Source organism: Rhodamnia argentea, chromosome 8 (assembly GCF_020921035.1).
Source record: "Rhodamnia argentea isolate NSW1041297 chromosome 8, ASM2092103v1, whole genome shotgun sequence".
In the NCBI taxonomy this organism is placed as follows: Eukaryota; Viridiplantae; Streptophyta; class Magnoliopsida; order Myrtales; family Myrtaceae; genus Rhodamnia; species Rhodamnia argentea.
Window position 1 is genome coordinate 11,348,819 of NC_063157.1, and position 16,110 is coordinate 11,364,928.

At 36.3% G+C, this 16,110-nt stretch overlaps 2 protein-coding genes across 2 annotated transcripts; one reads left to right on the forward strand and one right to left on the reverse strand.

Moving 5' to 3' along the window:
- Window positions 1–2,623: 2,623 nt before the first annotated feature.
- Window positions 2,624–4,095, reverse strand: LOC115745451. The gene is made up of 3 exons (XM_030681006.2): window positions 3,962–4,095; window positions 3,774–3,849; window positions 2,624–3,453 (listed from the first exon to the last, which is right to left on the reverse strand). Exons 1-3 carry the CDS (start codon window positions 3,998–4,000, stop codon window positions 2,867–2,869), a joined length of 702 nt encoding a protein of 233 aa, XP_030536866.2. The 5' UTR covers window positions 4,001–4,095; the 3' UTR covers window positions 2,624–2,866.
- Window positions 4,096–9,047: 4,952 nt separating this feature from the next.
- LOC115745380 (beta-glucosidase 44-like) lies at window positions 9,048–11,882 on the forward strand. The gene is made up of 11 exons (XM_030680903.2): window positions 9,048–9,329; window positions 9,406–9,464; window positions 9,550–9,625; window positions 9,704–9,775; window positions 9,905–9,992; window positions 10,163–10,415; window positions 10,507–10,622; window positions 10,693–10,910; window positions 10,991–11,022; window positions 11,247–11,349; window positions 11,443–11,882. The coding sequence occupies exons 1-11, from the start codon at window positions 9,071–9,073 to the stop codon at window positions 11,712–11,714; spliced, it is 1,548 nt and encodes a 515-aa protein (XP_030536763.2). The 5' UTR covers window positions 9,048–9,070; the 3' UTR covers window positions 11,715–11,882.
- The last annotated feature ends 4,228 nt before the right edge of the window (window positions 11,883–16,110 follow it).

The window sequence follows — 16,110 nt, forward strand, 5'->3', positions numbered from 1 at the left end:
GTTATTTTCTTGTTTTAAAGGGTAAATTCTTTTCTTAAAAAAGGGGAAAAAAACAATTAGGAAAACCGAAAAACCGAACCGTACCGAACCAAAAATTCGGTTTAGTTTGGTTCGGTTTGGTACGTATTCGGTTCGAGTGATAATGCGGTTCGGTTCATCCGTTTACCATAATGGTTCGGTTCGGTTATTAAAAAAACCCGAACCGAACCGTACCGTTGACACCCCTACCATACAGTCATTTTAGTTATGACTTTAATTAGTTAAATTATTAGAAGATATTGCACCTCTAACTCCTTAAATTGTCTAAAAAATAGTGATAGTGTATATTTTAATTGACAACACTGCAATTTGTATTTTACGCCTTGCCACTTGCTTAGTACACCTAAATAAAAAATTTCTTTTTCTGAAAATTAAAATCGAAATGAAAATCATGGATCGGATAAGACGCGAGCCGAAACCTAAATAGATAATTCAAAATGGGAGATTATTCGCACCAAATGACGTGAGGAAATCAAACCAGTCCCGATCTCCTAATCCACAGGCGCATATCGTTCGCATACATCTTGTTTGTTGAATGGAAACTAGAAAAGAGAAAACGAATATGGTTTTTCGCTGCACCTAGTCGTACGCTTGAACCGGTCCTCCTCCATTGCACTTTTTTTTTGGGCCACAGTTCTCGCATTGCCTTTCACTTCCTTGAAGCATTATTCGTAATGATTCACTTACGTACTAACCTGCGCAAACGCACTTAGAACAACTGAAGGAAATAGAGTCGTCAACGGCGTGATGAATCTCGAAGAATGCCATTATATCTCAGTTGAGAAGTAATCAATAATCAAAGATGGTGCAAAACTTACACGATAAGTCTTTGGCAATCTACTGTTTGTCACTGCTTGAGATCCGATCTTAATGCTTGGCCTTCGATCTGAATTGAGAGAAAAGATTGAGAAAAAATAGTGGGTCAGAGCAAGCTTGACTATATGTATATGTTGGTACCCATCTAATCGATTTTGGCACATAAAATGCATTCAATTTAATGCAGGGGGGGTCTTGTTTTTATTTCGAATGAAAATTCAAGAGTTTTTCAGGAAAAAAAAAAGTTGAAAGTTTATAGGAATATCTCTTGACAATAAGTAGTAAGAATGACCTATGAGAATGAAAAAATGTTTTTAGAAACAACTACGAGAAAAAAAAATCAAAATTTTGACATAGGTATAAATACTATAATGCCACATAAAATTAGCTCTATTATGCATGATACACGATATTTATATACTTACTCAAAAAGATTACTTATACATCTATAGCTCAATGTGGAGAAAAAAATGACTTTGTCACTTACAATAAAATGCAGCAAAAGAAATAAAATCAAGGTCCATCATTCTTATTGCTTTGCTAAGTTCCTTTCTAATTTGCCTAGTCTCCTTGTATTTCCTTGTTATCCGACAAGTACCCTGTTATTAGACTGTCGCACTAGATAGGAGTTTGGGAGAACCCGTGCCTAACTTAGGGTTGTCGGTCCGCCTTTAGCATTATTTGTAAACACATTATTTTCCCGACACGCCCTTGTCGAAAATGAGGGTTGTGACAGCTCACTATCACTTGTATCCGCGTGTTTGTATTTGGAATCATGGTCCGAATTGTTATCTTCTACCTCACTGGTAGTCTCCACCTAGACTCGTCAAACGACTGAATTGGGTCAAGTTTGGATTCCAAAATGGGTCGGACACAAATTAACCCCTATTGAACTATCTTTTTAGCAAATTGATACAATTTTAGCAACCCATACCCCGACCGACCTAAACCTAAATCGAGCTCTAGTTCTTAGCAAATATTCCCCTTATATATGGAAAAAGCATGCTGAAAATAAAATTAACTAATGAAAAAAAAAAATAATCATGCAAACAATTGGAAAATAAGAAATTACTAAAGAATTTGACAGATCAAGCTACTAGAACACATGTCCTGTTATTTCTCTTAGTATTAGAAATTTGATCTAATTTATCAGAAGAGACCATACATATATGATGTTCACTTCTACTCTCGCGAGCACTAAAAGATCAGAAGAGACCATACATACTACTACCCATTAATGGACTGATTTGCAAAAATTTTCAATAAAATATATTTTATTCACCAACGATGTAATCGCGGGTTGCTTGATATATTTATTTCAAATTTCGTATTGACAACTCGCTTATCGTAAATTTCAACTTAAATTTTAGAAGTAGGTAATGAGAGTTAGCCATGAATACTCATACCTAAATTACTCCCGATGGGTTAATTATCTGGAAAGCGCACACAGCACAAATCACGGGTCTTAGCAATCTTCTTCGCGGCGGAAAGCAAGTCAAAGTCTTCATTATCTTGCTTGCTTAGTCACAAACCATGGGATTGCAGAGATCTACTTGTTCAATCAGGAAACTTTTGCGGGTCTAAATTGAGTAATTAATGGGTTAAAGATGGGTCTGTCACATAATTTACGTAGGTTGCAGCCTAACTTTTCTGCGGCCATTATCAATTTCGCATACGTTTAGTCACTCCACCCAACATGAAGTATGACTCTGAAAACGTCCGCCATCTGTGAAGGTAATATACAGTAAGAAAATGCATAGCTAGAGGAAAATATTATCAATTTGCGGGAGTGCGACTTCAGAATCTTCTCCTACACAAACCCGAAATCGACCTACAATGGATTAAACTTGAAGTAGATTAAAACCGGGACGTCCTCAACATAGATAAATGACCACTTAAATGGGCTTTAATTTGCTAATACGTAGAGTTATGGATTTTCTATTGCGTAGAATCTAGAATCTAGAGACTAGAGACTAGACAGCCATTGCACTTATTCATGCTGTAATCGCAATCACGGAGTGAAGTGAATTTCGGGTTGCCTCCCATAAAGCCATGAGAGATACGAGCTATAGTCACTCGGGCCGTCCTTCACCATTAATTCGTCGTGGTTATGGACGTGCATAATCTCAGGAGCCTGCAATTGGTATGGGCGAACCCAAATCGGCATTTGTGGGAGATGGTGGTGAACGGCGGAAAGATTTTGGTAGTCAGTCGGATGGCCTCCGAAGCCAGCGTAACCGAGGCCGTTTCTTCGTGTATGGACATCAGGATTCATGTCTCCCTTCCAATGGAGAGCATCAACCCTCCTGGCCATTGAGGCGCTCTCTCCGATGTTCTGGTTGAGATAGTTTCCAAGGGTCCTATCTCCTTCAAAGAATGCGGAGGGCATTGTATCCGCTCGACGTAGGATCTGTATATCGTTGTCTGAGTATGTCTTTGATCCATCTCCTTCTTGCTTCTGATTCGTTTTGAAGTCTGGAAGGAAAAGCTCTGCGTGTTTACCAGAACCTGCCAACTTCTCAATCAAAATATCGGAATCCACCGTGCCGGAAACAGTTACCAACTCTTGCTCCGAATCAATGTGTACCGTGTAAACACCTGGACTCATAAAACCACGTCACCAGTTAAGCAAATAAGACCAACAAAACGCATGAGGAATTGAAGGAATATGTCAAGAGGAAACTAACTACGGGGACCGGAACTTGATCAGGCACCATTAAACCATCTTTAGTTCTGTGATGCATAGATTTTACAATGCTGACTGGACATTCATTAAGCAATCTTCAGAACGTAGAAGCAAGAGACTCTCTAAGTAAGTTCGCCGATGATTGTCTCAAGAAACAGAAGAAACCAACTCTAATCACCTGAAGTCTGAAACATGTAAACCCTATTGGGCGAAACCTAGACGAGATGAGTACCGTCGATCTTCCGGAGGAGTTTCTTCACTTTCCGCCGGCATCCTAGACAGTTAATGTGCACTTTGAGCAAATGTGTCTGCGAAGCAGAGAAAATTCGGTTTCAAATGAGCCAAGAAACATGGCTTGAACTACAGGTCACCAAAGGGCAAGAGCCAAAAAGGTGGAGGACCAAGATTAGAAAGAAGAACCTTCATCATCTGATGTTGACCAAGTTCATTGGTTGACATTCTTAGCACACAAGTGATACTGTCTGGGATCTGCTACAGGAACCCTTTTGCTTCAATTGACCCATGAAACTCCAAAAGTTGAGACAAAGTGGCTTCTTTATGAGGAAGACAGAGACAGGGACTTCTGCGTGAGTCTGGTTTGGTCTGGAAGGTGTCAAAGCGATTGACCAAGTCCAAAGGGCGTGACACTTTTTCGGATTTGCGTGAGTCGCAGATTCGCACCTCCATCGCCTCGTGAAGGTGCGGTTGCATCTGCACACGGTCATTTCGTTACCGGGATTGACCATTTCTCCATTTTTCCTTTCTGCATTCAGAATGAGGACGGTAAAAAATAAGATTAGTAATCAAATATATATGGATGGGTGACCATCATATCAGGAAGCATGGACAGAGAAATTTTCAGTTCCACCCATAAAAATGGGCTGTATTCTCATCACGAACTGCATTAGAACATTATATGCACTAGAACATTTTATGTGAAACTCTCCACCAAACACTTTACCTCCGATTAGACCGTATCGCAGGCTGCGGACCCGAGCCATATGGGTCTGTAGACTTTTCGGGTGGTCTTCGGCATTCAGTGAGAAAACCTAGCCGCCGCCCGGACTTGACCCAACCCGAGGGCTTGTAAGTACCACTTTGATGGTTAGCAAGCTTGGGCAATAGGCCTGACCTTAAGGTCCGGCCCGACTGCCGTTGACTAGATTTCTGAGACAAAAAAAGATTTAATAAGAAAGTTTCTGCAAGTTCAAGGGCATAACTAGATAAATTGAAAGTTTAAAGATCTGATTAGACAAATTAAAATGATGCGTTTACTAGTATATGCCTATTAAATTTCGTCATCTTTATTTTCGTTCTCCAAGAATATGATAAATCAATTAATTAAACTATCCTTCTACTTTTAAGCATGTCTTTTTCCTTCCTCTTTTCAAAATGCTATGAGCAAATTTTTGTTTAGAATATGGGTTATGTTAACAATTGTCCATCAGGCATTTGCTGGACATACTGATTAAGGAATGTTTTTTTATTTCTAAACCAGTGATTACACATAATACAAAAAATTAGTACATTGAAAACTATAAAATTATTTTTAAATGGTTTCTTAACAAGTGCAATGGAGGCATCTTTAACAAAAATAAAATAAAAATAAAATATATGGATGAGAGGAGAACTATAAATACACACACACACACACACACAAGTTTACTCATATATATTATACTTTTTGTTTCTAAAACACATCTACTTAATTCATGAATTTCAATCTCATACCATTCACTTCTCATTGCATTTTCTCAATTAAACTAAGGCTCCTTTTTGTTTACAAATATTTAAATTTAAATTAATTACAAATAGGCTATTAAGTAGGCATATTAACTAGCCAATATAAAAGCTGAATAATTGATATCAATTGCTTGTCTAGGATTTTCTGTTCATGGCAAAAGAAAACTTTTGTCAATTATTCACTTACGTTTTTTTAGGGGTTCATACCACAGAAACCTCAAACCGGTACACCTATGATAAATTTACCACAAACCAATTTTTTAACAACTAACCTTTGACAAATTTACCTCAAACTGATTTTGTAACCACCAAAATCCCAAACCGGTATACCTCGTGACAAATTCACCTCTCGTAGTTTCCGTCAAGTTGGATTAGTACTATGAATAAAACCCAAACTGCTACTTTTGTGACAAACAGAGGGTAAAACTTCAAACTGTTGCACCGGTCAACCGCCACGTGTCATCCAACTCAACAATGTGATGGTAAAATTTTAACAAAAACTAACGGATAGTAAATTTATTACAAGTGTTCTAATTTGAGGTTTTTGGTGGTCAAAAAATTAGTTTTGAAAATTTTTTATCACAAATATATTAATCTGAGATTTTTCGTGATATTAACTCTTTTTGTAATAACATCAATATGTCGAACATTACGAGGATAAGACCAATGAAGAACCGAACTTGCAAAATCTCAAGTGCATTAAAAATGAAGGCCAATTCTATTAAATTTGACCGTGACAAGTAAACTCGACTCCTCTTGAACGAGGCGAATTATTTGTGATGTTTTAAATTTATTAAATCATTATGTAGTTGCTTTTTTTTACTAATATGTAAATTTGATATAATTACACATGGCAATTAATTGGGGGAAATGCCGTAAATCCTGTGGTGTCAGCTAATTTCTCAAAGTACCCTATGAAGCTGGCAACTTTGAGTCAATCGACCCCCTCCCTCTCCGGAAAGTGTGTGGACTTTTTGGGTTGTTTCCTGTTTACTGGGTCACAGAACTCTTTGACCGACAATAAAAAACTATTGTAACAGGTTCTAAACTAATTGCAAGTGATTCACTAATCAACTTTAGCTAATCAACTAAATTCTCAAGTATGGTATATGTTCCTTCCTGACAACTTTGCACATATTTTAACACATATTTACTCAAAACTTTTTGTTTGGCATGCTTTTGAGCTTTCCATAAAATCGTATATGATTATAATACCAGTAGAAGAGCATACGCATAAGTTTGTGAAAGAGAAGTTAAAAAGTTCCAAGGTATAGTGAATCAAAATATTTACAATATTAAACCTTCGGACATTTAAGCAATTAATTGTAAAATGAGAAAGATTCAAACGTGAATTTAAAATTGGTTACGACAAACAATTATGGGATTGCATGATAATTATATTAGGATCTAGGAATTTCAAATCGTAATCCTATTTTTGAGATATGAACGCACTGTTATGTTGGTATTACGCACGGGCTTTCATGGAGCTTCCTTGCGAAAGTTTATCGGGGGAAATCTACTCATTTTTTAAGGGAAAAAGTCACAAAAAATCCTAAACTATGTTCACATTGGAAATAAATTAAAAATAAATACAAAATAAAAATAAAAATTCATTAAAAATTCATTAAAAATTCAATTTTTTTTAATGGAAAATTTATAACGATTGTCCACATTAGCACCGGACATACATGTAGGTTGGCTGGCTGTCCACGTCATTATTTCTAGCCAAACCATGACGTGGAAAATCAAAATAGAGTTTCCTTTTATCAAATGTCGAAAAGTATTTTCCAATTCCTTTCCAAGTCTCAGTCGAACTCTGGCAAATATTATCATTTTCTTGGAAGATGACTTTTTGGAAATCAATTTCCGGAAGCATAACATTTTTCGTGAAATAAACGGAGCATAAACAAACAAATTTTGGTATTTTTCTTATTTTACCGTGGGAAACAATAATAATGATAATCTATTTCAGGAGACATGCAACTCTTCATATCAAGTTGAATATTTTTTAGAGGTTTGTTTTTAAAATTCACAATTATTTTCTTAACTGACACAAGCTCTCGAGCACATGCTATGTGCGTGTGGTTACTTTCATGCTCTTTTAATTAGTGGATTAGTTGAGCAAAAACATATTGGTTCTGCTATGATCTTTTGCATGAATGGATAACTTGTATGCATTTCTTTAACTGTTTTGATTTTTTCGCGGGCGATGAGATTTTAGTGTACAATAAAGGATCTCAACAAAATTATAAAAGGAGAGGGAAATTAAGGATACTTTTGCAAAAAAGATGTGATAGATGCCAAAAGATTATCATAAGCTCACTTTGTTTGATATACATCACTCAATCTTGCAATAATTAACCAGTTTAAACATTTGAATACTATGTCAATAAAATGTGATAGGTGTTTTATACTAAAAACTCGCGCATCGTGCTATCTGAAAAGCTAGTTTATACCACACGTGATAATCTTATCCTTTAACAACGAGCTAGACTATTTACTTTGCATATGAGAGCACTTGCAATTTCTGTGCGCGCATATTCTTCTTTATGCAAAACATAAAGATATATCTGTCTAAATCGTAAATAATTTTTTGAAGTAATACGATCCCATGTGGTAATTTTAAATATATAAGGAAAAAAAAATCAAGATATGCTTCTAACTTGCCATGGTCAATCTTGTTGGACATAGCTGAAAGAGCACAAAAATATATCAATATTTTTGAATAAGCTGAAAATGCAATTATTTTGTGGTAAATCATATATGTTCAGCGCAAAAATACAATTCTTAGGCAAACTGATAATTTGAAAAATTAAAATGCACAATATGGATGACTCTAGGTTATCTAGCTGAAAAAACATTATGTTATCACTCTTATGAATGATAAATGCAGCAAAAGAAAAAGAAAAACATATACAAGTTTTCATTAGAGAATGTAGCTTATTTGTTGTCTCCTGTACCGAGCCATATCCAAATTATCAAATCAATAAAACAGTACTGGATAATTGTTTAAGTTACACAAATCTAGGAAAATCGTCATATTTAAGGTTATTTTTCCTTAAACTTCCTTTCGAGCTGTTAACATCCACATGAACCAATCATGTCCTTCCCTACAGAGGAGGAGAATAGGCAATATTTCGACACGTGGTGCAATCAAAGAAGGTTATACAGCTTGACCTTTTTTTTATATAGGTAGGCATAGATGGATAGCATAGATGGTAATGGTTAGGATAAGATACTTATCCTTCAATTTTTCGGATAAGATTATATCTTCTTTAGAAGACAATATCAGATACATTACCAATGAAATGAATTTATCATTACAAATTAATCAAAGAATAACATTTAATTTCTTACTTAAAATTAAAAATTTTCCATAAAAGTATCACCAAGTTTTAGGTTTTACGAGTTTAACGTCATAACGTTAATTTTTTGCAATTAATACTCCACATATTGTTTGATTCTAATCCTGAATCCGAACACAAATTTTCTATTATTCTTTTCAACACCCAATTGGATTCTTCAATCGAGTGTAAAAATAAATATGCTCCTCTATATTTTAAAGGAAGGCTTTAATTACTCTGAAATAAAATAGACATAAATAAAACATCTAAGATCATAGGGTTACAAGAGACATTCACTCAATCCTACGGATTTTCTCAATTTTTTTGGATAAGGTTAAAATCTTTTTTAAGGATAAGATGGAATGTCTTTAAGAACGGCAAGTCTACTCTCTATATATATAGAGTTTAACCCTTTCCTGCTTACCGCATCGAAAATCATCTGATGTCTTCGGTAGTCATGGGAGGCTCGTTTACGTTGCTTGTAGAAGTTCTCTTCCTTCTTCTTGTTTTGTGTATGCGCAGAGGAAATGTCGAAGCAGTTCGTTCTTCAAGAGTGAAGTTCGACATGGGAGGTCTCAGCCGAGCGAGCTTCCCCAAAGGTTTTGTATTCGGTACGGCCACATCTGCTTACCAGGTCGAAGGCATGGCCAGTGGAGATGGCAGAGGTCCTAGCATTTGGGATGCTTTCGTTCAAGTTCCAGGTGCGTCTGCGAAAATTTCTTTTACTTGAGAAATGATTCGTCTTTTTATTCATCCGTTTATTCATTCGTCGGACAGGAAATATTGCCGAAATGGATTCCGGAGAGATTGCGGTTGATCAGTACCATAAATACAAGGTATTATCTCTTGGAATCGCAGAATTTTGCAAAATTGCCATTTGACGAGATCTTCTCTATTCATTGCCCTTTTTTTCTAATGCAGGATGATATTGATTTGATGCACAAATTGAATTTCGATGCATATCGATTTTCAATCTCATGGTCAAGGATATTTCCGAGTAATTACTCTTCCATAAACGTAATTTATTGTGAATAATATTGTTATGTGCTCATTCTAAGTTGATTTGGTTATGTAGATGGCACGGGGTATGTAAATTGGAGAGGTGTGAGTTACTATAACCGGTTAATCGATGCATTGATCGAGAAAGGTAGGATCTAGTTCTACTTTTTTGAAGAATTAGAGTTTTTTAGGCGAATTGAAAATTGTTATTGAGCATTTTCCCTATTTTAGTTTACGCATTGACGTATTAACTTTTGCATTTTGATATTGTATGTAGGAATAACTCCTTATGCAAATCTATATCATTATGATCTTCCTCTAGCACTTCAACAGAGATACGAGGGATTGCTTAGCATCAATGTTGTGTAAGTTTTGTATCATACTATGTTTCATTTCCCCAATTAAATATTTCAATGCAAATGATTCAATTGATAAACACATTTTCACGTCTTGCTAATATCATCATTTTCGAGTTACTGTTGGTTTAATTGCCTTGTAGAATGTATTATTCAACTAAAATGTTTCGCACCTGCAGGAAGGATTTTGCTGATTATGCTGAGTTTTGTTTCAAGACATTCGGTGATAGAGTGAAGAACTGGATGACCTTTAATGAACCGAGGGTCATTGCAGCTCTCGGGTTCGATAGCGGAATCAATCCTCCTTCTAGGTGCTCCAAGCCGTATGGGAACTGTACGGCAGGCAATTCGGGCACTGAGCCGTATATTGCAGCACATCATATGATACTGTCTCATGCTGAAGCAGTCAAAAGATACCGCAGAAGATACCAAGTAAGAGTCACTATCAGCTATCCTTCAATTTTCTTTTGAACAAAGTTATTATCCCTGCAGTCTTCCATCTAACTTCCTCGTCTTATGACAGGCGAAGCAACAGGGAAGAATCGGGATTCTGTTGGATTTCGTTTGGTACGAAAATTTGACAAGTTCACTGGAGGACAATTATGCTGCTCAAAGAGCAAGAGATTTCCATATTGGCTGGTAAGGAAACATAGAGAATCGATTGAAGCAATGGTTGTGTGCCTCTTCTAACATCAACGTCATTTGACAGGTTTCTGCACCCTTTGGTCTATGGAGAATATCCAAAAACGATGCAGGAGATAGTTCGTGAAAGGCTTCCGAAGTTTACTAAAAGGGAGCTCAGGATTGTGAAGGGCGGTTTTGATTTCATTGGCGTTAACCACTACACATCTTACTACATGTATAATCCGAATTGGACTGAAACCTCTCCACCAGGCTATCAGGCAGATTGGCATGTTGGATTTGCTTGTAAGACCTAGCTTTTAAACTGAAAAAAGCCCATCATTGTTAATTCGCAAAACTGATTTTTCTTTTGCTTGAATTTGCAGTTGAAAAGAACGGAGTTCCAATCGGGCCGAGGGTAAACCTTCTGAATTCCTAAAACAATAGCTTAGAACTACATTGTTAGCCGAATCTCTTAGGAATTCTGTCATTCAAAGCAGTAGACATTCTTTGACATGCTCATGAAAAGAAAAGCTATGCTTCCAAGTCTGTTGTCATTACTATCTCTTCCGTGTTGTAAGTTGCTTGATTTGTTTATATGCTAATTGGCTTAATTTTACTTGGAATGTCAAACATATGCAGGCAAATTCAGGTTGGCTTTATATAGTGCCATGGGGTATCAATAAGGCCATTACATACGTGAAAGAGAACTACGGAAACCCGTACATGTTTCTCTCCGAAAACGGTATCGGAAAATGATATTACTACTAATCATATCTTGCATCCTTTTTAGGGTTTTTGGTTTAGGCATCTCATGACTTTGTTTGTACTTTCACAGGCATGGACGACCCGGGTAATGTAACTTACGCGGAGGGATTGCACGACACTACGAGGATAAACTACTACAGGAGCTATCTGCAGGAGTTGAAGGCAGCCATTGATAATGGAGCGAATGTGAACGGCTACTTCGCTTGGTCGCTGCTCGACAACTTCGAGTGGCTGTTGGGCTACACCGCTCGGTTCGGCATCACGTACACGGACTTTAGGGACCTCTCTAGACACCCGAAGATGTCCGCCTATTGGTTCAAGCAATTGCTAGAAAAGAACTAAAGCATTTGCTAGTTATGCAGACTCTAGTTTTCGTCGGCTAAATGTTTCCAAATTCCGTTAGTAGCTTGTCAATAGCTCTTCTGGATTATTTTTGCTTCGAAGTCGCCAGTTGAACCGGGCAAGATCCTTTCTAGGATGAACTCTTCAATCAACGCAGTTATTTCTCCCCGACTTCAGATTGATTATAGGTTCATAAGATGTCTCTCGATTGTGGAATGGATTGGTGATTGATTTATAAGTGTGAGGGAAACCTCATCCTTTGAGCATTTATAAGTGTAAGGGAAAATCTCATTTTTTGAGCTAGCTTTTGAATGAGAGAGGTTTAAGACCACCACACACTGGTATTTTGTACCTAACAGTGATAGGGGAGAGGTATGAGTTGTTGCTGCTTCGACTAGACATGGCCAAATTGAACCATGGGTCCGGAACCGGCCCATTGACCTAGCCCACAGTTTCGACCAATTTAATAATTAAAAAGGGGGAGCTGGTGGGGAAAGAGCCGTTGGGCTCTTCCCCGGTTCCCCCCCTCCCCCAAACGGCTCTTTGGGCAGTTGCTTCACCAAAAAAAAAAGTAATTTTTTTTAAAGTTAAATAATCCTCTCATTCTCTATAAATATCTATCCTCCCCTTTCATTTTTCTCATAAATCCTCTCAACAATTCTCTCAAATTCCCTCAATCCACTCAATTCTCTCGGTCCCTCATCAATTCTTTCAATCGGATTTCTGATCAATTCTTTAAAAAATGGCAAGTGCAAGTAGAAATACTGAAAATGCCAAGTGGTGATGGGAGATTCCGAGTATCATATTCCTAGATATGATCCTCGTGAGTATACATATTGGGAAGACGACGATAATATCAACGTTGTTCCCATTCCGAACGTCGAGCACCTCTCAATACAAGAAAGTCTTCATCCTCCTACTGGTGTCGAAGAAATGTTGATGAAAAATGCGCCGGAACGGAAGGGCCGAGAGAGTACATTCGACTTGTGGTTGCACTTCGACAAGGTATATGATGAAAGTGAATGTAAGTATAATATAAATTGTAAATATTATTCACAAATATACAAATTTACGAAAGGAGACGGCTACGGAACATTCTGTTGGCACCTGACGAAAAAACATCCAACGTAAGCGGGGATCGACACTACGCAACAACAAATTTTCGGGTACGCCAATTCTAATACTCATCCTTTATTCTGTTACACTGATGCACTTTATAAACAAAAATTAGCTGAATATGTTGCCCTTGATCATGCTCCGTTTACTACTGGTGAAAATTTTAATTTGAAATATTTGATAAATACTGCGTTGGTTCCGCAAGTACTAACTATTTCGAAAAGTACTCTTAAACGCGAACTTTTGTATCTTAATAAAAAACAAAAAAAATCTTTAGCAAAATTTTTTGTGGAGTTCAATAGATGTGTGCATTTAGGTAACGATATTTGGAGTGATCCTTAGCAAATTCATTCTTAGATGGGTGTCACGTGTCATTGGATAGGTGACGATTGGACCATTCAAAAAAGCCTTATTGCATTTTGAGTTTTTGATGAAAAACATTCGGCTCATAATATTTATAGAATAATTATGCAAGTTTTAGAATAATATAATTTGATAAATAAAGTATTTTCAATTGATTTTGATAATGCCGCCGCAAATATCGCTTCCATTCTCGAATTAGAAAATATTTGCAAACTCTCTTTTGGCGGACAATTTTGTCACTTAGATGTGCTTGCCATGTTTTAAATTTTTGTGTACAAGATGGTTTACGAACTCTTGAGATTTCTCTCGCCCCAATAAAGGGTGCAATTAAATTTTTATGGAGTCGTGTCCATTTTATGAAAGCATGGAGAAAATTTTGTAAACAACATGGGAGAAGGACAAAAAGGTTTCTAAAAGATATTCCGACTCGTTGGAATTCTACCTACGAGTTGCTTCGTCAAATTTTTTATTACAAAGATTTACTATGTATGTTTATTTCGTAAAATATTCTCGAAATTACTTTACTTCCGTAACATTGGGATGTTTGCAAAAAAAATTAGAATTTTTGAAAATTTTTGATGATGCTACTAATACTTTATCTAGTATTTATTATTCTACTTCGCATTTATTTTTAATAGAGTGTGTTAATATTGGTGTTTTTTAGTGAATATGAAAAAGATACTGAATTAGCTAGGACTATTTTAGTAATGCGAGAAAAATCGTTGTATTATTATTTCAAAATTCCTCTTGTCTATTTAGTTGGTATTGTTTTTGATCTACGTATTAAATTAAATGGTTTACTAGATTATCTGAATGTGTATTATTATGATTGTTTACATTTGGAAGATGCAATAGATATTTCAAATATACAAGGAGAGGTTAAAGAATCCATAGTAGTATTATATGGAGAATTTTGTACTAGATATAGTTTAAGTGATTGTGAATCTTTACAATTTACTGCATCACGAAGTGAATCTGGTAGTTTAATTAGTAGAGGGTACAATATGCTCAAGAGTAGACAAAAAAAAAAAATAAATAAAAAGGGGCAACATGTAGTATTTCTGAATTAGAAAATATTTAACCACTCAATTTGAGTTTCGTGATACCGAACATAGTACTGATTTCCAAATCCTGAAGTGGTGGAAAAGTCACTCAATTGATTAACTTGTTTTCGCCCTCATCGCTCGCGAGATATTAGCAACCTCTTCTTCAACAGTTGCGATTGAATAAACATTTAACGTTAGAGGATTAGTTTTGGACTATCGCCATTCAAGATTAAGTCCGGAGTCGGTGGAAGCTCAAGCTTGTGTCAACGATTGGACGAAGGCATTTAGCGTAGGAGCATTTCGACACCAAGAGCTGGATCGAGAACATGAATTCTTTAGTGAGGATTGTGGAGATACCACCGCCACGGGTATCACAACGGGTAGCGACGATTGACGATGAGGTAAGTTGGCGTTATCAAAGGTAAAAGAACTACATGAGTTTTGATTCTTTTATCCCCAAGAAGATATGTTGGCGCTTAATAATAATTAATTAAGTTCAAGCCCATTCCTCCTTTCTCTTTTTTTTTCCCCAAATTTTATTACGATGTATAATTTGATTATAATTTATAATTTATAATTTATTATGTTTATTTTATTATTTTCTATTTTAAAAATTAAATTTAAAAAACGGAACCGGAACCGGCTTGGAATCGCCGGTTCCATCTTTTCTTGGAACCGGAACTGTCGGTTCTCGAACCTGAACCGGCGGTTCGGCAGAACCGACCATTTCTAGTTCCGACCCATGTCCCAATGTGTGAGAGGGAGATTGTTAGAGTTGTCCTACATCGGTTGTGGAATGAACTGGTGGTCGGTTTATAAGTATGAGGGAAAATCTCCCTTTGAGCTAGCTTTTGAACGAAAGAGGCCCAAAACTATTCAACACATTTTACATTACTTTTTTCATTTCCAAGACGGCTTATATCACCTTGTGAAGCAACCACATCCCCTTCCAATCCACCATTCTTGAGGGAGATCCACCATTGAGAGAAACAAAAATTATCTCAAAATTTCAGAAATTTTCAACTTAATAGCATAAATTTTTAAGATAATCAGATGTTCATTTTAATCGGTGTTAAGTTTGTACTTAATGCTTTTGTCATTCTCCTAAATCTTGTCGCTGATCACTCCAACTATGTATATATATATTGCCTAGTTTGGTTGCAATACATCATTCCAATATGAATTAATTTAAACCTTCCTTAGTAATAGAGATATTCAAATATCCCTCTGTGGATTGGATCCGATCAGTGTTGGATCCTAGAGATTTGACATATCTATAGTTTGTTGAGTTTAGAAATGGAGATGGCATTTTTATTTTTATTTTTGTTTAGGGAGATGCCAATTAAAAGAAATGAAAGAAGAGACAAATATAAACTGTGCAAATAATTTTAATAATTGAACATAAAAAATGCGAAAAAGGTCAACATTGCCCACTCTCTCTCTCTCTCTCTCTCTCTCTATGTTTTTTTTGTCCTTCTGATTTCGTGACCTAAGTCCAATTTCACATAGGGTATTATCGGAAACCTAAAATGAGATGAATGTCCCGAATTTTTCCTTAAATATAGGCCAAATCAGAGGAAAAATGCAGCAGTAATTATCAAAAAAGTCCTAAATCTGTTGCAATTGTGTCACTTCAGTCCAATTTCTTTTTTTGCCAATTGAGTCCAAACCTTTTACAATTATACTAATTTTGGTCACTTTGTTGACTGACATTGATGTGGACGAGTTTTAATAATATTTTAACAATTTTTTTTAAATTTTTTTTCCTTTCCTACCTCTATTGTGGCTGCTGAGGGTTGTAACTCATTGGCCACTAGGCAAGGGCTTTGCGGTCTTCGGCAAAGCTGCCTTTGCCCACAGCTGGCGAGGCT

Bases quoted from the DNA above. Each gene is read 5' to 3' on its own strand.
- LOC115745451 (XM_030681006.2), bottom strand. From the start codon at position 4,000: ATGTCAACCAATGAACTTGGTCAACATCAGATGATGAAG. The intron at 3,850-3,961 runs GTTCTTCTTTCT...TCTGCTTCGCAG, and splicing joins GTCAACATCAGATGATGAAG to ACACATTTGCTCAAAGTGCA. The intron at 3,454-3,773 runs GTACTCATCTCG...TTATGAGTCCAG, and splicing joins ACTCCTCCGGAAGATCGACG to GTGTTTACACGGTACACATT.
- LOC115745380 (XM_030680903.2), top strand. From the start codon at position 9,071: ATGTCTTCGGTAGTCATGGGAGGCTCGTTTACGTTGCTTGTAGAAGTT. The intron at 9,330-9,405 runs GTGCGTCTGCGA...TTCGTCGGACAG, and splicing joins TGCTTTCGTTCAAGTTCCAG to GAAATATTGCCGAAATGGAT. The intron at 11,023-11,246 runs GTAAACCTTCTG...AAACATATGCAG, and splicing joins GAGTTCCAATCGGGCCGAGG to GCAAATTCAGGTTGGCTTTA.